General features: G+C 38.5%; 2 protein-coding genes across 6 annotated transcripts in view; one reads left to right on the forward strand and one right to left on the reverse strand.

Moving 5' to 3' along the window:
• LOC127449557 (mRNA (2'-O-methyladenosine-N(6)-)-methyltransferase-like) overlaps positions 1–4753 on the reverse strand; it is a 20443-nt gene extending 15690 nt beyond the window's left edge. The window contains exons 1-4 of the mRNA XM_051713064.1: positions 4035–4753; positions 1898–2040; positions 1512–1636; positions 1268–1405 (exon numbers count right to left, since the gene is read on the reverse strand). Coding sequence (XP_051569024.1) covers positions 1268–1405; positions 1512–1636; positions 1898–2021 — 387 coding nt within the window. The 5' untranslated portion in view covers positions 2022–2040; positions 4035–4753. The remainder of the gene's footprint in view (positions 1–1267; positions 1406–1511; positions 1637–1897; positions 2041–4034) is intronic.
• LOC127449571 (phospholipid transfer protein-like) lies at positions 3610–24448 on the forward strand. 5 transcript variants are annotated; one of them, XM_051713095.1, is made up of 16 exons: positions 3610–3682; positions 14352–14494; positions 16638–16737; positions 16849–16974; positions 18207–18362; positions 18475–18538; positions 18792–18855; positions 18959–19050; positions 20094–20270; positions 20356–20415; positions 22207–22371; positions 22482–22549; positions 23379–23421; positions 23502–23565; positions 23809–23885; positions 23980–24448. In XM_051713095.1, the coding sequence occupies exons 2-16, from the start codon at positions 14386–14388 to the stop codon at positions 24073–24075; spliced, it is 1461 nt and encodes a 486-aa protein (XP_051569055.1). In that variant the 5' UTR covers positions 3610–3682; positions 14352–14385; the 3' UTR covers positions 24076–24448. The 5 variants fall into 5 exon arrangements, with proteins under 5 accessions (XP_051569055.1, XP_051569057.1, XP_051569056.1 ...); XM_051713097.1 differs by lacking the exon at positions 3610–3682 and adding an exon at positions 7908–8122; XM_051713096.1 differs by lacking the exon at positions 3610–3682 and adding an exon at positions 8157–8275.
• The last annotated feature ends 88 nt before the right edge of the window (positions 24449–24536 follow it).

Below are 24536 nucleotides of genomic sequence, written 5' to 3' on the forward strand. Positions count from 1 at the left end.
CAGACGAACGTTAGCCTTTCAAAGGCGATTGCAACATACACCAAGACTGCTCTGGGACACCAGACTATTTCTCTTCAGGAGTTTAGACCCATAAAGATATCTTAATATTCCTTCAGGCTCAAATAATGCAGACTCAAATAATGCAAATGCAGATATCTCCTGACCTCCTAACACACGTTTTTATCTTCCTCTCGTTGTTTAGTGGCGATTACATCTTTTTTAAGTGCTTCTTCATGATAGCAAAGGCTCAATTGTCAGTGTTGCCACCTTGTGGACCCACTAATTAGTACAAATAAATCCTGACACATGCGCATACTGCGTCTTCAGAGTATCCACGCTTAGAAAAATCAGGCTCCACGCATTCAGTGCTCGAGCACTCTGCTGATTGCGAAATTTGCATCCCGCGTTCTGTGCACAGACGGTTAAACGTTTGCATCTGACCGAAGTATACTTTGGGCTTAAGTTGCACTAACAGAGGTTGCATCCGTCAGGCACTAGGACCCGGGAGCAGCTGCTCAACATTTTTTCAGATGCTTAACATGTCAGACGAGCTCCATGAAGATTACCTCAGGATCTACACATCACGGTGTTACTTTCAGGGCTTGTTTTAATTACTAATTATTTGTAACAGTTTTTCATATTCTGTTTATGTTTCATGGGGAAAAAAAACACGACAAATAAGCCACATCTGTTCATAACATATGTAACTAAAATAGCTTTTAGGATATTTCTGATATTTGGAGCCCTCTTTGCTATGCACAAATTATTCAGTTTTCACTAAAAAACGTCATTTTGTCGGCATGTGAGGAGTTGCGTTTGACAGCTATCTACAGTTTGTTCGAACGAAAATGTTATAATGGGTCAGGATATTTAAATAGGTTGCAAAAAGTGTACTCTGTCTAGGCTGCTTTAAAATGCTACTACCGTCTGTATGACTGATGTTTTTATCTGTCTGTGTTTAAGCATATGTGTTTTGGTGTGCAGCTTGTTTGATTGCCAACATTAATTATGTAAAAATGATGTAAATATGTTGCTTCAGACTATAAGTCGCAGGACCTTTCAGATGATGAAAAAAACAGTGATTTATATTCTGGAAATTACAATAATCAAAATAAAGGAAAATAATTGACAATTATGATTTTTTTCATGCAGCCCTATTTGGAAATATTGTAATTCCAATTTCCTTAGATGTAAAGCTAAAACAAAACTAAACAACTAAACAGCATGCAACCTCAAAGCTTTTCTTACTGTTAGAAAAGCAACTGACCTTTGGCCTCTTGAAACTGTTTGGGCCCCCTTGAGATGCATCTTCTGACGGGTGTCTCTTACGCTGGCCATTGCCCAGTCCCGCTTCACCCATCGCCTCACCAGAGGCTGGAGCTGCGTTCAACCCCAAAGGGTCCGACTAATACGGGTGTGACAATAGAAGATATAAAAGGACTTTCATCAAATGAAGAACCTTTTCAAGTCCTAACAGAGATTTTCCCAAAATGAACTGGCTCTGAACTTACAATGACATCATGTTGTCCCAGGACGGGCACCTCCCACAGCGATTGGTTGGTGAAACGGTTGAAGTAATACGGACGATTTTCCCTCTTACTCCAACATTTTGACCATCCAGCCTGAATCAACTCATCTGAAAGAGAAACTCACAATCAACTTGACATGGCACAGCAGTCTAAGATGCAAAATCTGTCTTATGCTAGTTTTTTTTTTTAAAGACTTATCACAGATTCCTTGCACTGACCAAAACACCTCCATTCTAACGTATGGTTCAAGAACAACAATAAGCATTGTGTAATAATTAGTCAAACATTAAGTTCAATTTAAGTGACAAGGAAAGCCTTCTTCTTGAAGATGTGCTCAGAGAAACATATAAATACAGTCCATATATTACCTGGCAGCTCTTGGACGGGTTTGCTGGTAGAGGGCGAGAAGGGAGCAGACTGCGAATTGGACCCAGTGGGCGACATGACCAATGCCGAGTCTGCCTTTATTGTTCCGTGGTTTTCACTCATCATAGCTCCTCATCTGTTCTATCTTTAGAAGGAAAGGGAGTCATCTTGTCAAACCGTAGCATTTTCGGAACTACCAACAACAATTTGCTTGGAGTTTGAGAAACCCCAAGGCCCAAATGTGCGATTTTCTTTCTTCTGCAGAACATAAATTACGATTTTTAGAAGAATTTCTCAGCTCTTTAAGTCCATAGACCTTATTCACGCTAGCGCAGTCTTTGATTTTTAATGGGAATGACAACAAGGCTGTGAGGGATAGACTTACGGTACCATCTCTTCAATGGGACAAATGGTATAAAGCAGTTTAAAGCTCCTAGATCACATTTGATTTTCCATAACTCATGTTGTCTGGAGTTCTTTGTATACTCGGTGTTCTTGGACAGATATTTTATCAATGTTTTGTCCGTGGAACAATCCAAAAACACTTTAAACTGCAGTACAGCCATTAAAGAGACTAAGTATATCCCTCACATCTTTGTTGTCATTCCCATTAAAACTCAAAGATGGCAGGCGCCTGGGTAGCTCAGCAAGTATTGACGCTGACTACCAACCCTGGTGTCACGATTTCAAATCCAGGGTGTGCTGAGCGACTCCAGCCAGGTCTCCTAAGCAACCAAATTGGCCTGGTTGCTAGGGAGGGTGGAGTCACATGGGGTAACCTCCTTGTGGTCACAATTAAGTGATTCTCGCTCTCAATGGGGCGTGTGGTGAGTTGTGCATGGATCGTGGAGAGTAGCATGAGCCTCCACATGCTGCGAGTCTCCACTGTGTCATGCACAACAAGACACGTGATAAGATGCACGGATTGACAGTCTCAGAAGCGGAGGATTGAGGTGAGTAACCGGACCACCATGAGGACCTAGTAAGCAGTGAGAATTGGGCATTCTAAAATTGGGCATATATAAGGTCTTAGTATTCAATGCAAGTGAATGGTGACTAGAACTCTGAAGCTCCAAAAAGCACAAAAAGGCAGCATAAAAGTAATTCATAGGTCTCTGGTGGTTTAATCAATGTAATCAATTCTGAAATTATCCAGTCGGTTTTGGGTGAGAACAGACCAAAATTTAACTCCTTTTTTACTGTACGTCTTGCCATTGCATTCTCTAGGCACTAATGATGTCACGATACCAAAATTTCAGTAGTCGTACCAATACCAATGAAATTTCACAGTTCTCCACACCAAAGCAAAAATATGCTAATATGGTAATGTGCTACAGAACACACACCTTCGGCCTATTTAAAAAGTTACATTTCAATATATATAATAATTTAAAACAAATGCATATATCCTTGAAGTGTTTCTCAACGGTATTCATTCACCCAGGAGTACATTGTAAATACCATGGTACGTGAAAATGGTAATCAATCAGAACCATAATATATATAAATCACCAAAAATACTACAGTATTTTCATCTGATACCATGTCAATAAACTATGGCATTACTACGGTACTTTCTGTTCGGTATAACCATGTATCTGACAATAATTCGCATATCTAATGTACACGAAATATTTACTGCGTTCGTCGTCGTTAATAAGAGCGCAAATGAGCGAAAGAAGGGCACGCATGCGCCGCCGCCCGCCCGAAAACAAACCAGAAGGAGGAGAGAAAAACATCCAACAAAGAGCTGCGGCAGCACGACCCGACGTGCTGCGAAAAAACAGGTAAAATAAGACAACGTTGCGGAGCAAACGGCTTCATTCAGGCATAGAGAGGACGAGAATACACTTGGCCATCACTAAAGTGTGCTAACGGGCCAGTTGTGAAGTTTAAAGACCGTTAATCATCGACCGTTGCGATCACAAAATTTACGCGCGCACTTTCGCTTCGTGGAAACGGTCGACATGATGGCGCGCGCGCTCGCATACTAGGCGCCGCGCTCCTTGCGCACTAAAATGTCTGTTTATTTCGTGCACAGCGCGCGCTTGCAACATCTGTGAGGATATTATTGTGCCCCGTGCATTCCGCTACCCGTGCATAGGTCTAGTGCTGCTCTTTGACAGCTGAAACCCTTACCTTGGAGAAGGTTGTTGGGAGTCCTCAATAGTCTTTGCGTTTCAGTTCGGACCCGCCTCCGCCTCTCCCTCCCCACCGACTCCGCCATCTTGTATCGGGCACTCGGACCCGGTTAATGCGCATGCGCGGGTTTGCTTGCCGTCTGCAGGGAAAGCCGTCAAAACAAGGCGGCCATTTGCAGAGAGGCAGCCGCTGTTGTGAGCTGAACGTAGATGGGGTTTGGCGCTGTTAAAATTGCCATTATTATTTATTGTATAAATGTATGCATACATGAAATTTGCATTTAATAATATATAAATATAATATTTGCAATAAAATTGCATTTCAATAGTTGTTTCACAATGAGCAGATTTGGAGAGCCACACTTGTTAAATGATGTTGCAAAAGCTGAATTATTTATAAATAAAGACTGTGCTTAAATAATGTCTTGCTGATTTATTGTGAGAAATGTTGGCTTTTTTATTTTATTTTTTGTTATTTATTTTGTATTTTGATAATTGAACCACATTTCTCATTTAGATTTCAGATATACATATTTAAAGAGAGAGTTCACCCAAAAATGAAAACTTTGTCATTATTTAGTCATCCTCATTGTTCCAAACCCACAGGGACATAGATTCCCATAGATCCGTAGATAATATATACATATATACACACACTATATGGACAAAAGTATTGGGACACCTACACATTACACCTACAGGAGCTTTTATGACATCCCATTCTAAATCCATAGGCATTAATATCGAGTTGGTCCCCCCCTTTGCTGCTATAACAGCTTCCACTCTTCTGGGAAGGCTTTCTACAAGATTTTGGAGTGTGTCTGTTGGAATTTTTGCCCATTCTTCCAGAAGAGCATTTGTGAGGTCAGACACGGATGTTGGACGAGAGGGCCTGGCTCACAATCTCCGTTCTAGTTCATCCCAAAGGTGTTCGATAGGGTTGAGGTCAGGGCTCTGTGCGGGCCAGTCAAGTTCTCCCACACCAAACTCATCTAACCATGCCTTAATGGACCTTGTTTTGTGCACTGGGGCACAGTCATGCTGGAACAGAAAAGGGCCTTCCCCAAACTGTTTCCACAAAGTTGGAAGCATAGAATTTTCTGAAACGTTAATGCCTCAGCTTACCAAGACATTTTGGAAAATTCAGTGTTTTTCTTTTTTGTCTTGATGCTATAGTGTGATAAAATCACTCAAGTAAGTACCTTTTCTGTGTAATGTTATTTCTAATTTTACAACTTCATTGCCATGATGATGTAACGCCATAAACCCTAAAACAACGAACTGTCAGTTTCAAATCCAGGGTGTGCTGAGTGACTCCAGCCAGGTCTCCTAAGTAACCAAATTGGCCTGGTTGCTAGGGAGGGTAGAGTCACATGGGGTAATCCCTTTGTGGTCACGATTAGTGGTTCTCACTCTCAATGGGGCGTGTGGTAAGTTGTGCATGGATTGCGGAGAGTAGCATGAGCCTCCACATGCTGTGAGCCTCCGCGCTGTCATGCAGAACGAATCACGTGATAAGATGCGCGGATTGACGGTCTCAGAAGCGGAGGCAACTGAGACTTGTCCTTCGCCACCCGGATTGAGGTGAGTAACCGTGCCACCACGAAGACCTACTAAGTAGTGGGAATTGGGCATTCCAAAATTGGGGAGAAAAAGGGATAAAATAAAAAGATTTTTTTTTTAAAATACTCGTTAATCAATTAACGTATTTTTTTTTCTGTAGCATTTTTCCAGTATTTTACCGTTAAAATTACAGACATTTTTTACAGTGTGATTAGTCACTGCAAATCTTACTTAACTGTTCACCTTTCACTGTATGGTAAAGAGCAGATTGGAAATTCTGCTATAAATGACTCCTTTTGTGTTCCACAAGTCATGATTTCAAAACACAATGACAGAATTTTCATTTCTCTATGAACTAACCATTTAAATGTTAGATTGCGGTTTCTGGTTAGATGCTGTACAAGTACAACCCACTCGGTCAGACGAAGACAGAACCTATCACATCCTACTACTGGCCCTGGCATGAAATCATTTTCACTACATATTTAAATCACAAGTCAGTGCTTTCTAGACATAAAAGCTCATCTCAAGTCATTCATAAGGGCTGGTGGTCTTAAAAATCAGCTTTGCGGGGGGCCTGGGTAGCTCAGCGAGTATTGATGCTGACTACCACCCCTGGAGTCGCGAGTTCGAATCCAGGGCGTGCTGAGTGACTCCAGCCAGGTCTCCTAAGCAACCAATTGGCCTGGTTGCTAGGGTGGGTAGTGTCAGATGGGGTATCCTCCTCGTGGTCGCTATAATGCGTGGTTCTCGCTCTTGGTGGGGCGTGTGGTAAGTTGTGCGTGGATGCCTTGGAGAATAGCGTGAAGCCTCCACATGTGCTATGTCTCCGCGGTAACGTGCTCAACAAGCCACGCGATAAGATGCGCAGATTGACAGTCTCGGACGTGGAGGCAACTGTGATTCATCCTCCACCACCCGGACTGAAGCGAGTCACTATGACACCACATGGACTTAGAGCGCATTTGGGAATTGGGCATTCCAAATTGGGGAGAAAATGTAAAAATAAATCAGCTTTGCATTCAACTTTCACTATTGTCCTCCAATGTTCATATTACACAAAAAACTCGTAAGCAAGGGAACTTAAATTATCTGAGTTGTTTCAACAACAAAAAAACTTGTCAGCTTTACTTAATTCATGTGTGTTGGTACAACATGAATATGAATGTTTAAACCAAATCTACGCCATTGCAGAGTTTCATTTGGTTTATTATGACATGTTAAATTATTTTTAGGTTTACTTGATTCTGTTAGGTTCCCTCTACTTAAAGTTTTTAAGTTGAAAAAAATTCAGACCACTGTTGATTTGATCAAGTTCAGCCAAAGAGTTATTTTTTTGAGTGATGTAAGTCTGGCCTTTAGTGGGAGCTAGAGTTGTGTCTAAACTTGTGCTACTCATCTATCCATAGTACAAAGAGCATACTCACCCCCTCTTTTTAAAAGCTTAAAACCTTTGCTAAATACCATAATTGGTGGTCAAAAACATTAAGTATGATTTGTCATGATCTTGTTCCTCTAAAGTCTGCTCCTCTATGGTCCTCTGTGGTTTCAGCTCAGTCTGAACCCTGCATTACTTGCGTCATGTGATTCTATGAAACCTTGCAACATGGACTTCTTAGAAGTCATGAACTAATTTAAGGTTTAGTCTCCAAAAATTAAAGGGCAGACTGCTGGGATCTGTTTTAATGTCGCCTACAGCACTTCACAAACTTTACTGGCATTTCTCTGGTAGCTTGAAATTTGGGTAGCAGGCATAAAAACATGTCTGTTGAAAAGTGTATATTTTAGGTGCTGTGAGATTGGTCACCATTTGAAATGGCCTTTTTGCCATTGCTAGTACATTTTAATTGGTCCTGCAGTGTGACAAATTAATGTCTAAAAGTAAAAAAAAAAAAGGGGGGCATTAAAGCTAAATGCATAATAATAATAACAAATATGAGCAAAACGCTGTTTAAAAGTTCGCACTATAAACAATCCCATTCGTAATGAGTCATTTTGTCTCCGTTTTCAGAAAAATATTGAAAAATAAGTACATTTATCTTGTTTTAAGGATTTTAAATTGGAAAACTCAGTTTAGATGGAGTATAACATGTCAACTTCCAAAATGTACATCATATCAACCATCCATAATAATGTGAATTTTAAGAGATGCAGCAAATTCAAGGCTGTTTTAAGACAATGAAGCAAAATTTAGATGTCACAATTCTTTGTTGCATTTTAGTCCTTGGAAAATGCTTGCTTTGCACAGCATCACACTTAGTATACTGCCTTTATTGTAGCCACAAAGTTATATGACATCAGACAAAGTGAGGAACACACTTATTCTCAACCTGCTCTTCTACACTTTGACTATGAGGTGAGAACGAATTGAGCCCAAACCAAGAGATAGAGGGAGGATTTAAAAAGAGCCATGCATTTGCTTTATATTTCACTGATGTCCTGGCTGCAAGAAAATATCTGATTCTCCCAAAAGTTTAAACCTGAGAAACAGTACGGTTACCCAGCCTGCATTTCCACACCACTGTAAGTATTTTATTATTGTGAAAGGCTTTTGACAAACGTATTTTGGGAGGAAAGAATGGGAACAGGCTGTTATGCTTGCACAAAATGTGTACAAAGTTTATAGTTTCATTCATTGTGTGCCATCGCTCAAAGGGGACAGTTGCTCAAATGAAGGTACGTTTATGGTTCTATAAAGCTAATTTTTGACATTTGCATTTGTCGATTATTTCACAGTCAGATTGACTTTGTATCCCTCATGAGTTCAAGGACCATGATTTAGAATTATTTTTTATCAAACTGTGTAACTATGACAAAAAAGGGAGATTTTACAGAGAACCAATTGTGAAATAATTTACACAGATTGTAGCAGCACTACGTGTTAGTTTGACTATATCACAAATTTGGTTAGCTTTGATAAGTGACCTTAAAATAGTGCAGAATCTAAAATATTTCTTAATCATTTTCTGTCATGACTTTTCAGTCTTTTTCAAAATCCCCCCAAAAAATGTCTAGTTTATTTCCTGGTTTTAGTGACAAATTATGTGGTCTCTGGCTTTTAGAACGGACTATGTTATGACAAGTTAAAAAAATGATTATATATGTATTATTAAATATGATTACATTTATATATGATTAATTACATAATGTTAAATAATCAATAGCACAGTCATTGCAAAAAAATAATTTTCTTAGTATTTTTGTCTTGTTTTTCAGTAAAAATATTGAAACACTTTTAAAACAAGATAAATTCAGAGGCAAAGTGAAATGGGGGGCCTGGGTAGCTCAGCGAGTATTGACGCTGACTATCACCCCTGAAGTCATGAGTTTGAATCCAGGGCGTGCTGAGTGACTCCAGTCAGGTCTCCTAAGCAACCAAATTGGCCCGGTTGCTAGGGAGGGTAAAGTCACATGGGGTAACCTCCTCGTGGTCGCTATAATGTGGTTCGGTCTCAGTGGGGCGCGTGGTGAGTTGTGCGTGGATGCCGTGTAGAATAGCGTGAAGCCTCCACACGCGCTATGTCACCACGGTAACGCGCTCAACAAGCCACGTGATAAGATGAGCAGATTGAAGGTCTCAGACGTGGAGGCAACTGAGATTCGTCCTCCGCCACCCGGCTTGAGGCGAGAGAAAAAAAGGGCAATTGTTTTCAGATAAATCTAACAAAATTTAGTAACGTTTATGCCTATAACAAGAAAAAAAGTATTTGCCAGAGGGGTAAGGAAAAAACTTTATTCAAAGGGAAAACAAGTTTATTTTTCTTACCCCATTGGCAAATAGTTGTTTCTTGTTTTAAGCGTAAACCACACCAAATTTGGTTCAGTTTCTCTGCAAACAAGACTTAATATCTTATGCCATTCTGTTTCTCATTATTATTATTATTATTATTTTAGATTTCTTTTTAGAAAGTTTAGAATCTAAACTATTTGCCAACGGGGCAAGAAAAATAAGCTTGTTTTCCCTTTGAATAAAGCTTTTTCCTTACCGCATTGGCAAATAGTTATTTCTTGTTATAAGCATAAACGTTACTACATTTTGTTTGATTTCTCTGAAAACAAGGCACAATATCTAATGTACTGTAATTTTGTTTCTAAATTAAACATATCTTGTTTTAAGAATGTTTACATATTTTTACTGGAAAACAAGAGTAAAAAAAACAAACACTCTGTAAGAAAATTATTTTGGAAGTGATATTATTTCCTAAAATACATTTACCTAATCCAACTTGCATTGCTGTATTACACAATTTGAACAAAACATATTTTAGAACACATTACTTGAACACTAATGCAAACATTGTTTCACCAATTTGGGGTATTTTGGGGCATTGACACAGAGAAGCAATGTTGTTGTTGGTGAACTATAGTAACCTGCTCCATTCTCAAAGCAAACACCGCCTTGTGTCCGAAAACACTTGTTAGGAACAGTCCAAATATAAACAATTATTAGCACAGGGAAGTAGCATGCCGCTTACAATGGAGAAGGATGTTATGATTATGTTCTTGATTTATGTTAAAAACGTTTGTTTCACAAAGAACACGTTCATCCTTCTTGAAACGTAAAGACGTCTGGCTTCGTCGAGCATCATTTGTGTCAAAGGTCACCGATCGTTGTTGGACATGGACAATGCATTCACTAAAAGATATTTACAAGAGTTGTGTCCAAGCTGTAATTACCTCTGGATGCTTAAAAAGCAAACCACAGGGTTTTGTACAAAATTAATGAGGCATTTGTGAAATCTTTCCGCTTGCCTGAGAGGATTTTCTTTGAAGCGTGGCTCTGGGGTCAACGACCTTAAGAAACCCATTTGTGGGACAGTTTGTTTTGGTCCTGTATGTTCCCATTGGTTATATCTGGGTGACTAAAGACAGCTGCCTCGAGCACACTACACACACACACATGTGACCTCCAAGAGAGCGGCTGCATTCATGCTGTTGACTACATTTACTGCTGCTCTGTAGATATTATTTTTGTTGGATGTGCTCAGATATTTTGTAGTGGTGTTTGCTAACGCAAGCATCACTTGAACTACACTGCCGTTCAAAAGTCTGGGGTCACTTGCCTGAAATGTTTCTCATGATCTTAAAAACCTTTTGGTCTGAAGGTGTATGCTTAAATGTTTGAAATTAGTTTTGTAGACAAAAATATAATTGTGCCAACAATATTAATTTCATTGCAAAACTAAAATTTTATTTAAAAAAAAAAAAGTTTTTGAAATGGATGACTTGGACCAAATAATAAAGAAAAGCAACCAATAAGTGCCCAACATAGATGGGAACTCCTTCAATACTGTTTAAAAAGCATCCCAGGGTGATCCCTCAAGAAGTTGGTTGAGAAAATGTCAAGAGTACATGTCTGCAAATTCTAGGCAAAGGGTGACTACATTGGAGATGCTCAAATGTCACACAGTTTTGATTTATTTTGGATTTTGTTTAGTCACAACATAATTCCCATAGTTCCATTTATGTTATTCCATAGTTCTGATGACTTTACTATTATTCTAAAATGTGAAGAAAAAATAATAATAAAGAATGAGTAAGTGACCCCAAACTTTCTTAATTTGTTCCGTACTGTTTGTGCAACGTATCACTATAGACATGAATGATCCCTCATATCGTGTGGCTTGTTGAGCAGAGGTGTGCTGTGAATTTTTAAAGCAATGAGACTCATGATTTTCACATTGGTGGACGTTATAACAGGTGAAAGATGTTTATAGATTTACATTGAAGAAAAAAACACTCAGAATGCCCTAGTAACCACAGAGAACACCCTAGCAGCAACACGCTAAAAGCACTCAAAAACTTTAGCAATGCCCTAGTAGCAACCATCCAGAGCACCCTAGGAAGGAACCACATAGTAACACATTGAAAACAATCTGAAAACTGTAGCAATGCCCTGGCAACCGCTCAGAACACCCTTGGAACCACATAGCAATGCACTAAAACACTCAAAACCTTAGCAATGCCCAAATAAACACTCAGAAAGCAATACCCTAGCAACCATCTAGAACACCCTAGGAACCACGTACCATAGCAATGCACTAAAAACACTCAGAAAGCAATACCCTAGCAACAACCGAGAGCACTCAAGGAACCACATAGGAATGCAATAAAAACATTCCGAAACTTTAGCAACGCCCTTGCAACCACCAGAAAACCCTAGCAATGCCCTAGCAACCACTGAGAGCACCCTAGGAACCACATTACAATGCACTAAAACACTGTTAAAACTTTAGCAATGACCTAGCAACCACTTAGAATACCCTAGCAATACCTAGCAACCATCCAGACCACCCTGGGTACCACATAGCAATGCGTTAAAATCACTAAAAATCTTTAGCAATGCCCTAGCAACCACTGAGAGCACCCTAGGAACCACATAGCAATTAATTAAAATCATTCTGAAAACTTTAGCAATGCCCTAGCAACCACCCAGAATACCCTAGCAATACCCCAGGAACCATCCAGAACACCCTAGAAACCACATAGCAATGTGCTAAAAACAGGCTGAAATTTTTAGCAATGCCCAAGCAATCACCCAGAACATGGAAACCACATTGCAATGCAATAAAAACCACTGCGAAAACTTTAGCAAGGCCCTAGCAACCACCAGAACATCCTAGAAAAGCCCTAGCAACCACCCAGAACATCCTAAAACCACATAGCAATGCGTTAAAAACACTCAAAACTTTAGCAATGTCCTAGCAACCACCCATAATACCCAAGGAACAACAAACAGCACACTAAACCTACTCAGAACACCTTAGTAACTGCATTGCAATGCCCTGAAAACCACCCAGAGCACTATCGTCGCAGGTTTTTCACCACACACATTTTCTTCAAAAAATATAAAAATCTAGATTGTTTTTGTTGTTGTTTTCATGGAGGATACCATGAGTATACAGCATCTCTCTCTCTCTCTCTCTCTCTCTCTCTCTCCCTCCCTCCCTCCCTCTCCTCTGTTGTCCATTCAGACAACAGGCAAACCCTCACTTCTCTGCACCATAAGCACACACGCACATAGATACATACTTCACACACACTGCAGAGACGAGAGAGGACACACTTGGACTTCATGGGCTGTATATTTTTGAACATACACCTGAAAGGCAAGACAATTCTCTTATATGCTTTGCTGTGCAGATATATTCAGCTATCAGCATCTATATGACTGTTGTTGCACTGGTGAAGCTTTTTGGTGCAGGACTGTGCAAGGAAACAGAAACTGGGGGTAGAAGCCAGAGAGAGAGAGAAGCTGCGACCTCACTGGACTTTATTTATTATAGGGTCAGTTAACTGATAAATGCAGAGGGATTTTCAGTGCAGTAGTTATGGATTTGGATTGCACTACATTATTCCATTTTTAAAAAAATCTTTTTTTTCTTTCTTTTTTTTTACACCGTTTCTTTTTAAATATTTACAATTCTCAAATTTGTTTAAATTTGACACTTACATTTCTTTATTACTTCCAAGCTCTTTAATTTTATATTAAATAATAATAATAATAATAATATATATATATATATATATATATATATATATATATATATATATATATACACACACATATCAAACATTAATGATTATTTACTTGATAATAAATAATGTAATAAAAACATTTGCATTGCCTTCACTAGTTATGTTCAGTCTCAAAAAATAATTTTAAGATTTACGCATTTCAATTTCTCAACAGAATTCCATCAAACTGAATTGAGTAAACTTTAATTAAATCAAATAAAGCTAAATGGAAACTATGGAACTCTCTACCCTCAGAACTTAAAGAAGTTCAGTCTTTTAGTGAATTTAAATAATATCTTAAAACGTATTTTTTCCAGGAGGCTTTTAATTGATACTATTGTATTCAATTAATTTATTACTATCATTTTATTTACTGTGTTTTATCTTTAGTTGTTTTGAGGTGTATGTTTTTTCTATACGTATTAAGCTCTGTGTTTTTTTGTTTTTTTGTTTACATTTTATTTGTATTTTTCCTTTCTATCTAAAGCGCCTTGGGAGGCCTCTTTAAAGGCACTATATAAAATAAAGTTTATTATTATTATTATTAAATATTTTACGTTTTATCAATTTAAATTTGTTAAACGTTACACAGTTAAATTTGATGGAATTTTGTTATTTAATTAAATGTGTAATTAATGTGTAAATCTTAAAAATAGGCTCTTTTTTGAGAGATTAAATGTGATATTTAATGTCATTACTCTTTCATATGTCGACAAAAAGTGGGTAAATTGGTATATATCTATATAGCCATATTTTACCTCTGATTTGCTAATAGAAAATCAAATTTTAGAGAATAATTTATTGATTTTTTCAATGAGTGAGCCAAGAAATCAGAAAAAAAGTATCTTGTAAACTGTGAGTTGAATATAGAAACATAATATCTACTGCAGAACAGACGTGTTGTTTGAGTGGGCTTATTAGGATGTGAACTTACTCGCAGTTTAGAAATCAAGAGTAATCTGTAAGTCAGGGCAAAGACAAGTAAACATGTTTTTTTGTTAGCCTACCTAACGTACAAACAGTGTAATTTTCATATTATTGTTCGTGAGGTGATACTCTTGTTATGAGAATTGCACAGTTTGTGAGATAATAGACTTTATATTTGATGCCTCATTCAAACAAATGTAATTAAATTAGGAATTAAAAAAAATTTGTTTATTATTTGACAAAATTTGCATTTCTTCTTGGCCTTTTGGTCTGTCTAATTCCTTGCATCTCTGTTTTCTCTCACTAGGTTAAATCGATATTTTCAGGTCTACTGAGGAATCATGGGAGTGTTTGAAGTCTCCATCATCTTTCTACTGTCACTCGTCACGATGACCTCAGCAGAACCGCCTGGATGCAAGATACGTATTACAGCCAGAGGACTGGAGATGTGTAAGACATCTGACAATACTCGTACTGGACCAATGACATCAAACGCTTTGATCACATGATAGTTTGGTTCAGCTTTTAGGAATAATTTGGGCTATATCTACACAGTCTTACTTGACACGTTTACTCAAAGTTTTCACTTTCACAATATTGAGATGATGGATGAGATTGATTATAACAGTACTGGTTTTTGAGTTGCATCAGTTGATTTGAGTTGATCATTTGATTCTTTATATGTTATGAGCCAGCATGTTTTTGGGTGTGGCCTAAATGACATATTGGCCTGTATCTTGTAAGTGCAACATCCAAACTTAACAAAACTAAGTACACATGGACAAGACGAGATAAAAAATATCACTTCATTGTCACTCAACCATATACACAAGAGCAACAGTGGGTGAAAGTCTTGGGTTGTGACAGTGATGAGACATATACCAGTTTACAATGAACTTCAGATTTACACAACGCAATTTAAAATCTAATATACACATAATTACACACAACACAATATACAAATAATAACATACAATGTACAGTATACAATACACACAATATAGAATACACAGTATACAATAAAAAATAGTATATATAAAATATACAGTAGGTTGTATTGTGCTGTATTGACATTCAGACTGTCGGTTGATAGTTGCCAGTGTGTTGTTAAGAGAGAATATAATTTATGACAGTCCAGTATAAGATTAATAAAGTGCAGTGCTGATGTATATTGATCATAAGAGATCAAGAGTTCAAAAGTCTGATTGCTTGGGGGAAGAAGCTGTCATGGAGTCGGCTGGTGCGGGTCCTGATGCTGCGATACCGCCTGCCTGATGGTAGCAGTGAGTACAGCCCATGGCTCGGGTGGCTGGAGTCTCTGATGATCCTCCGAGCTTTTTTCACACACCGCCTGGTATATATGTCCTGGAGGGAGGGAAGCTCACCTCCGATGACGTGTCTGGCAGTTCGCACCACCCTTTGCAGTGCTTTGCGGTTGTGGGTGGTGCTATTGCCGTACCAGGTGGAGATGCAGCCAGTCAGGATGCTCTCTACAGTGTTGGTGTAGAACCATGTGAGGATGTGGCGGTTCATTCCAAACTTCCTCAGCCATCTCATGAAGATGAGGCGCTGGTGAGCCTTATTCACAATGGCTGCAGTGTGGACGGACCATGTGAGTTCCTCAGTGATGTGGACACAGGGGAACTTGAAGCTGCTGACTCTCTTCACCGGTGCTCCATTGATGGTGATGGGACTGTGTTCTCTGTCTTTTCTCCTGAAGTCCACCACAAGCTCCTTGGTCTTACTGATGTTGAGGGACATCAGCGTGTCAGAGTGTGCACCTCCTCTCTGTAGGCTGTTTTATCATTGTCAGTGATCAGACCTACCACCATCGTATCATCAGCAAACTTAATGATGGCATTGGAGCTGTGTGTTGCCACACAGTCATGTGTGTACAGGGAGTACAGGAGTGGGCTAAGAACACAGCCCTGCGGGGCTCCAGTGTTGAGGGTCAGTGATGAGGAGATGTTGCTGCCCATTCTAACCACCTGGCGTCTACCTGACAGGAAGTCCAGGATCCAGCTGCACAGCGAGCTGTTTAAGCCCAGAGCCCGGAGTTTCACATCATGCTTGGAGGGCACTATGGTGTTGAATGCTGAGCTGTAGTCTACAAACAGCATTCTCACATATGTGTTCCTTTTTTCCAGGTGGGAGAGAGCAGTGTGTAGTGTAGATGCAATGGCATCATCAGTGGAGCGGTTGTTGCGGTAAGCAAACTGCAGTGAGTCCAGTGAGGCAGGCAGCACAGAGCAGATGTAATCTCTGATTAGTCTCTCAAAGCATTTGCTGATGATGGGGGTCAGAGCAACAGGACGAAAGTCATTTAAGCAAGAGGTTCTGAGGGCACATGCCAAATTTAAATAATTTCTGTTGCTAGAGGATGCTGTAACTGTCATCAAAGAAGGTGAATTTTGACACCAAAACAACTGTATCCACAAGATCTATTCTTTCAAATTTGGCTAGTTTGGTCATGTTCTCTTCACATGTGCTTGGACCCCGATAATTGCAGTTTGCGTCTATATATATAGTTGTGATATAGTAGTTAAATCAACCTTATAAAAGTCTCAGATTTACCTCTTTTTGACCATTTCAGTGAAGTCCCAGACAAAGAAGTTTGTAGAAGAAGAGTTGAGTAACATCAGTATCCCAGAGATGAGTGGAGCCGAGGGCCGTTTCCAATACACCATCAAAGAGTAGGTTAATTCCTCACACTTTGAATACCTGAAACCAAAATCATCTATTCTAGTGATATAAAGTTAGAGTTCATATCTCAGGCCTTTAATTCTAATGAAATGTTTGTTTAGTGTGAAGATAACCAAGTTGGACCTGAATTCTGACCTGCGCTTCCAGCCTGATGTTGGGCTGCTCTTCGAGGTCCAGAACTCCTCCATCACCCTCAACTTCCAGAGACGCATCCTTTACTGGCTCTTGTGAGTCTAAAATGTTCATCTCTTCAGATCTGGTTATCACTCTTGGTTGCAAGCAGCTGCTCAGAATACTTGTGCTTCTAATAAATTATTCACCTCTGCTGGGATGATGTTTGGCCTTTAATGTGGACCCTAGAAAACCAGAAAATTTACTTGTCGAGGGGCTTTTTAAAGACCCCATGAAATAGTCTAAATTACAGATATTAGCGCGAACAAAGACACACGCAAGTAGGATTGCCAACTGTCCCATATGAGCTTTAACATCCCGTATTTTGGCCGAAATGAAGACATCCTGGCTATTGTCCCTTGGAGCGGAGAAACACTTACGAATATGGGACACTTAATAATTTGCAAATAATTCCTACGACCATGTGGGACTGCATTCTAGAACTGTAGACACTTGCAAAATAAAAGGCACTTATATTGGAACCCATTGACGGCTGGAAAATAAAATAAAGTATGAGCATTAATAAAACCGAAGACACACGGAAAAGCCTTGATGTGCTACTTGCTATTACTAGTCGTAGGTAGATTTTTTAAATTAGGGGAAGAGATATTCTCATTCTAGAGAGCATTTTATTACACCAAAATTTGTATACACCCTTGCAGACAAGATGAGTCATCAGTACTTTGGGCCATTTTGCCAGAACAAAACGAGTGTAAATTTTAAATGTATCTATATGCTAACGGTTAGTGGTGTCAGTTTTTAGGAGTACCCTTCTGGCAAATTTGCTGCAAACTTGCCACAAGTTTGCCACTGTTTGTTTTCACATGCTAATGAGCTTTGGAGGAAACTCTTCATTGTTGCCACATGTTTGTCACAGAAGTGTTTGCCAGTAGTGGCATATTGTCCATTGTTGCCAAAGGTTTGTTGCAAGTTCACCAGAACTGGCGAAGAGCTGAAAACATTTGCGGAAAATCTCAAGCTCATTTGCATGTGAAAATAATGAGTGGCAAATTAGCGGCAAGTTTGCCAGAACTCTGGACTATTTGTGAGGGTATGCAAGCATATCACCTCAAATTTAACATGCGTTAACTAAAACTACAAAACTCCAATTCTGATTTCATAGAGTCAACTTTAACGATTGAGAACTTCACATACAGTATCACTTCAGTATGTTCAATAGAGCTGCTACATGATATAGTAGATTCCAGTAGTGAAGTGCAACTTTGTTTCAAAGACACTTTTCTTGTCTCTCACCTCAACAGATGAGTTGTTCTTTTCTCTTCATTAGTTATGATGAAGGAGCGATCAATGCCTCAGCAGAAGGTGTTAACATCTTCACAGCTCTCCATCTCAGCCGAGACCAGGAGGGCCGTCTGAAGATCTCCAACATCACTTGTGACGCGACCATTGCCAAGATGAGGGCAAGATTTAGCGGGACCCTTGGGTACTTGACTCCATACAGTATGCAGACTGAACTTTGAGTTTGATTTGACTTTATTGAGAACATCTTCATACTTGATAGATTCATATTCTTATGTACCACAAAATGTTCACAGGAGGGTTTACGACTTCATCGCAACGTTCCTGACTACAGGAATGCGCTTCATCTTAAATAAACAGGTTTGTTTTTTGTTTTGTTTTTCCTGGTTTGTTGGTCTGGCTTGATGGTTTTAGAGGAGTTTTTGGCACTTTTCAGCTGGTCTGGTTGGGAGACTAGGTGGGGACCAACTAGACCAGCCAAACACCAGTGTCGCTGGACTGGGAGACAGACTAAACCAACAAACCACCATAGATGTATTATTTTATGTATTTTTTAAAAAGATTGTACTCTTAACATAGCTTAAAAATTAACTTTTGCATATCTCTGTGCCAGATTTGTCCTGCCTTGGATCATGCAGCACTGGTTTTGGTTAATCAATTCCTGGAAACAATCCCAGGTTAGAGAACTTGTTAAAATGTTGTGACATCATGATCTGCCTGAGTTGACATATCGAGGCATAAGAGATATGTATTTGTTTGAGTGTGTTTTCTCTTGTGCAGTGCGCACAGATGTGGACAGTTACGTTGGAATCGATTACTCACTGTTGAGTGACCCTGTGGTGACAGAAAGTAGTCTTGATATGGATTTTAGGGTGAGTGGCAGATGACCAATTACTGAATCTAATGTGTATTAAGAAGTAACCTTTAATAAAGTGCTATGGAGTGATGGAATCAGATGGTAATACCATGGTACTGAATGATTATGTACCATAGTATTTACATTTACATTTTTGCATTTGGCAGACACTTTTATCCAAAGCGACTTACACCGATCATCCACAACATTAAAACCACCTGCCTAATATTGTGTAGGTCCCCCTCGTGCCGACAAAACAGCGCCAACCCGCATCTCAGAATAGCATTCTGAGATGCTATTCATCTCACCACAATTGTACAGAGCGGTTATCTGAGTTACCGTAGACTTTGTCAGTTCGAACCAGTCTGGCCATTCTCTGTTGGCCTTTCTCATCAACAAGGAGTTTTCGTCCACAGAACCCACTATGCCACCACCACTCCAAGGTACTCCAAGGTGCTTCAAAGGATAAAGCACCTTTCCCAAAAACATGGTAATACCATAGTACTTTGACATATACTGTGGTATTGAATTGAATATTGAATGTTGCTTACATGGTACTCCAAGTTACTTAATAGAATACCAAAATATAACAACATGTCCAAAAACATGGTAATACCATGATACTGTGATAAATACCATGGTACTGAGTGATTACCATGTTCATGTACCATGATATTGTCATGGTACTCCACAGTACTTCAAAATATAGAATGGGATTACCATGGTACATGTCCAAAAAACATGGTAATACAATGGTACATTGACATATACCATGGGACTGATTACTGTGCTGTTTACATGGTACTCCATGGTACTTCAAAAAACACCATGGGACTAACATGGTACATATGCTCAAAAACTTGGTAAAAGTATAGTACCTTTATGTTTACCATGATACTGAATGATTGCCATATAATTTACATGGTACTCCAAAGTACTTCAAATGATACCATGGGATTACCATGGTCCATGTCAAAAAACATGGTACTTTTTGTTGTACCATTGAATTAAGCACACAATTAAATGTTTTATGGCTTTACCTACCTCTGGTCTGTTCAGGGCATGTTTTACTATCTTAAAAACGAGAACGATACACTAGTGAACTACGCAGTGAATCCTGTCGTGAGAGAGTATGACCGTATGATCTATCTAGCACTGTCAGAGTATTTCTTCGACAGTGGACTCTACTCTTACTACAAAGGTGGACTGTTCCAGATGCAGATAGCAAACGAACGGGTAAGAGCAAAACTTTGCTAACTTTCTAACAGGTTTAAAATGAATAAGTAAAAAATGCAAAAAGCTGTTGATTAACTCATTTCAGATGTCAAAGGATTTGGAGATGCTCCTCAGGACTACCTACTTTGGCACAATCATGATGCTGGCAAGTAGCATTTATGATATTTGTTTTTTTAATAACTTTAAACGAATTTCCGGGTTCAATACAAGTTAAGCTCAATCGACAGCATTTGTGGCATAATGTTAATTTCCACAAAAATATTTTGGATTGTCCCTCCTTTTCTTTAAAAAAAGCAAAAATCGAGGTTACAGTATGGCACTTACAGTGGAAGTGAATGGGGACAAAGAAAGTGAATGTGGCCAATATTTGGAGGGTTTAAAATCAGAAATGTGAAGCTCATAATTTTATAAAAGCACTTGCATTAATTCCTCTATAAAAACAAATGTAGTATTTGAGCTGTAAGTTTGTTTAAATCGTGATTTTTAGGTTTTGTTGACATTACATCGTCATGGCAAGAAAACTATAAAATTGGATATAACTTTACACAGAAAAGGTTAGTAAGTGATTTTATCACACTAAAATCATACTAACATGCATATTGTTTGTCTTGTGGCGATACTTGAGAAAGTGAGCATTTAACGTTCAAAATTGGCCCCATTCACTTCCACTTTTTAAAGAAAAGGAGGGACGAGACAAAATACATTTTTGTAGTAATCAACATTATGCTACAAATGCTGTTGATTGAGCTGAACTTGTATTGAACCCGGAACATTCCTTTAAACCTCAAATACCCAAGCATTGACATTTATAATGTGCAGCCACTGATTATAAAAAATCTGAATTTTTAAGCATATTTTAAGTTTTGTGTTACTTTAGCAAGCTGTGAAATTCAGTTTGCACTTTTTTCCACACCAAAACTGTTGTTGTGATACAGTTCAGAACGTCAGCTACAGTTACTATATGAATAGTTTTTTTTTAATATCGTTTTTAATTTAAAAAGGAATGTGCCTGGTTTAATAGTAGTTTAGCTATCGACAACATCTGTGTTATCAATTACCACAAATATTTTTGACGATTGTTTTTAAAATCAGAAATGTGAAGCTCATAGTTTAGTAAAATTATTTAGGTGCACTCAATAAAAAGATTTTCTCCTAAAGAAATGAACTGTAATTTTGAAACATATGGATAAAATCATGAGCACTCACAGGAGATGAGGACTCCAGTCATATCAGTAAACTTATAAAAGCTGTTTTATTCTACATGGGGGAGGGGTGCCCTCATGGGGGCTGCCATTTTAGAATCACATGACCAGCTGAATACAACTCGCTCAATCTCAGAAACCATCTTGTTATTGGACACGTTAAATTTAATTAATCATGGCTGATTGTGAATAGTGAATTTGTACAATGGCATCTGTAACTGAAAACTATTGAATGATGATGCTGCATCCACACCACTAGGTGTCACTAAGTCCAAGATGACATAAACAAAAAGTTACTGAGTGCACCTTTAAAGTGCTTATAGTAATTCTTCTGTAGAAAAATGTGCTATTTCAGCTGTAAAGTTGTCTAAATCGTCCTTTCAACAATGGGACTATTTTTTTTAGGCAGAAGAACTTCACTAGAGCATTACCAACATTACTTCTCTGGGCGGATTTTGCATGATGTAAAGAGTTGCTTACATATAAACTATCTAAACGTTACTGCAAAGTGGACAGTTACTCCTGTGTTGTTTTCTGGTATCCTTGCGCATATAAAGTGAAAGTTACCTGCTTCACGGTCACTGTCTTTGCATGGTCAAATGCATGCACTTCATTTTGTGGTTATCAACAGTATGTCACAGATGTGTTTCTTTAAAGCACAGAAGTTTACGGTTAACCTGATGGCTTTGAATTCATTGGATATTCCTTTCTTTGTGTTTTCTCTGCTCTGTCAGGACCCGGCTCTAATCGAGCATCCTATGTCACTGGAGTTTGAAGTCACCACTCCCCCTCGATCCACCATCAAGACATCTGGTGCCAGCGTGGCCGTCAACACTAATATCAAAATTTTGGTTCTCCCGCCTGGAAAAGCACCAGTCCAGCTCAGCAGCATGACCATGGTGAGGACAAACAACAATACACCCGCTTTACACAATCCAACGAATAGTTTCATCATGAAGCGTTGTTTTAAACTTTCAGCGTGTATATAAGTATTTTGCCTTGTTTTTAGGAAGCCAAATTCAATGCGAAAGTGTCAATGAAGGGCAAGCGCCTGGCCATCCATTTAGATCTGAGGAGGTAAAAATAACACATAGATCAGTGGCTCTCAACGCAAAAAATATGGGTCGCAGGTCTGTTCCGATAGGGTCGCGGACAGCAGGGGAAAACTATGTTAAATGCAAATAATATAATGCAATGAAATGTATAATTGACATCAGCCTGATCTCATGAAAATGATGTCATGGTGGCGAAATTACTGCAAAATGATATCATGTGGTTCCTTACATGTTTCGCGGCATTACCGAGGTGAAATGTCCACTGTGTGGCGCTAAAAGCGAGTTCAATATTCTACCCAACACATGAGGTTTTTAAGGTTTATGCACTTTTGAGTTTTAAATCAACAAAACAGACCTCTGATAGTGTCAGAAAAGCAAATGTGAGATGAATAACACAATTGCTTAAGCAACCATGTCATTTTGTGGTGCTTCTATGACAATTTTGGTTTAAATAGTATTATCAACGTTTAAACGCATCTTTTGTTGTTGACAATAAAAGTTGTGCGTTCAATCAAAGCATATTCTGTTACGTTGTAGAAGCTAGCCAAATTAGACCGAAGCCAACGTGAACAGGGTTTGTCGCATGCCCTCATCCGTGACCAAAACTAGGAAAGAAATACAAATAAATTGCTGTTTTTCGAATTAACTTTATAATGGCATTTTGTCGCAAATGTGACTTTACTTTTGTATGATGAGCAATTTTGGTACTGTGTTGCATCGCCATTTCATGTCCAGTTTAAAATCCCTAAAGCAAAACCAGTTGAGAACCACTGACAAACATTAAACTATATTTTACATCAGATCAGCGTTTAATGTAGAAATGGATTAAAAACTGCTTTTCTTTTTTTCAGGTTCAAAATCTACTCCAATCAATCCGCTTTGGAGTCTTTAGCTGTAAGTGCCATTTTTTAATGTTACTTTAATGCAAAAAGCATTAATGTGGATAGCAAATGTAATGAACATTTTGCTTTCAGCTGATTCCTCTACAAGGTCCCCTGAAGACCATGTTGCAGATATCTGTGGTTCCACTCATTAACAGTAAGTAAAATGATTATTACTGTTAGTAGCTGAATGATATGGGGTTTTCAGTGGCCGATGCCAATATCTAGATAGATGCTATCTAGAGTGGGCGGCTGAATACAATTAATGGCAAATTGCATTGTATTGACGTATACAAATTGCTCAGCAATATTTCACTAAAATGCTTTCCACACAAAAGTGGCACAAAATGACTTAAATGTGTGATACATTTAAATGCTTTTTCATGTGCTTCAATGTCAGATTACACTAAGCGAGGTGTACAGATCCCTCTACCGGATGGGATAGACTTCATTGAAGAGGTGGTCGAGTATCATAATGTAAGTGGCGAGCTAAACTCAACATTTAAGCTGAAGCTATAGACTTTCTGATATGTTCAGCAGGCCTACTTATTTTGCATCTTTGATTTTCCAGGGGTACATCATCGTGGGGGCCAATATACATTTCAGAACAGGTCTGAGAGAAATAATCGAGAGAAGACTTTCAGGTTACACAGACAACGCAATTTAACAAGAGAGAAAAAGCCACACAAACGTTAACGCATGTATTTACAACACTTACGGACAAATATTGAAATGGGAAGCAATAGATTCACGGTCTGAAAGGAATGAACGAACCTTCCGACAAAAGCATGATATTACTCTGAAATGCGTCACATTAAGGAAATAAAATGGGTTGTGAATGCAATTTCATGTTGACTTTAAAATTATATGTATTACTGTTATATTGTGTGTGCACTTAGATGTATAAAACAAAATGTTTTTGTACTACGTAGGATATATTTTTTTTTCTTTTTTTTTTTTTTACAATTTCTTGATCTTAAGTTAAATATTGTATTTGTTATGAAAGTAGTGTCCGACTCACTCAAAACTTAAATTTGTACCTCTTTATAAAAATTCAATGTAAAAAAAAAAAGCAAATGTTTCTGATTATTGAAATGAGTTTAAGCTTGATTTATGCACCTTATGCGC

The sequence above is a fragment of the Myxocyprinus asiaticus genome, chromosome 12 (genome assembly GCF_019703515.2).
Source record: "Myxocyprinus asiaticus isolate MX2 ecotype Aquarium Trade chromosome 12, UBuf_Myxa_2, whole genome shotgun sequence".
Lineage (NCBI taxonomy): Eukaryota > Metazoa > Chordata > Actinopteri > Cypriniformes > Catostomidae > Myxocyprinus > Myxocyprinus asiaticus.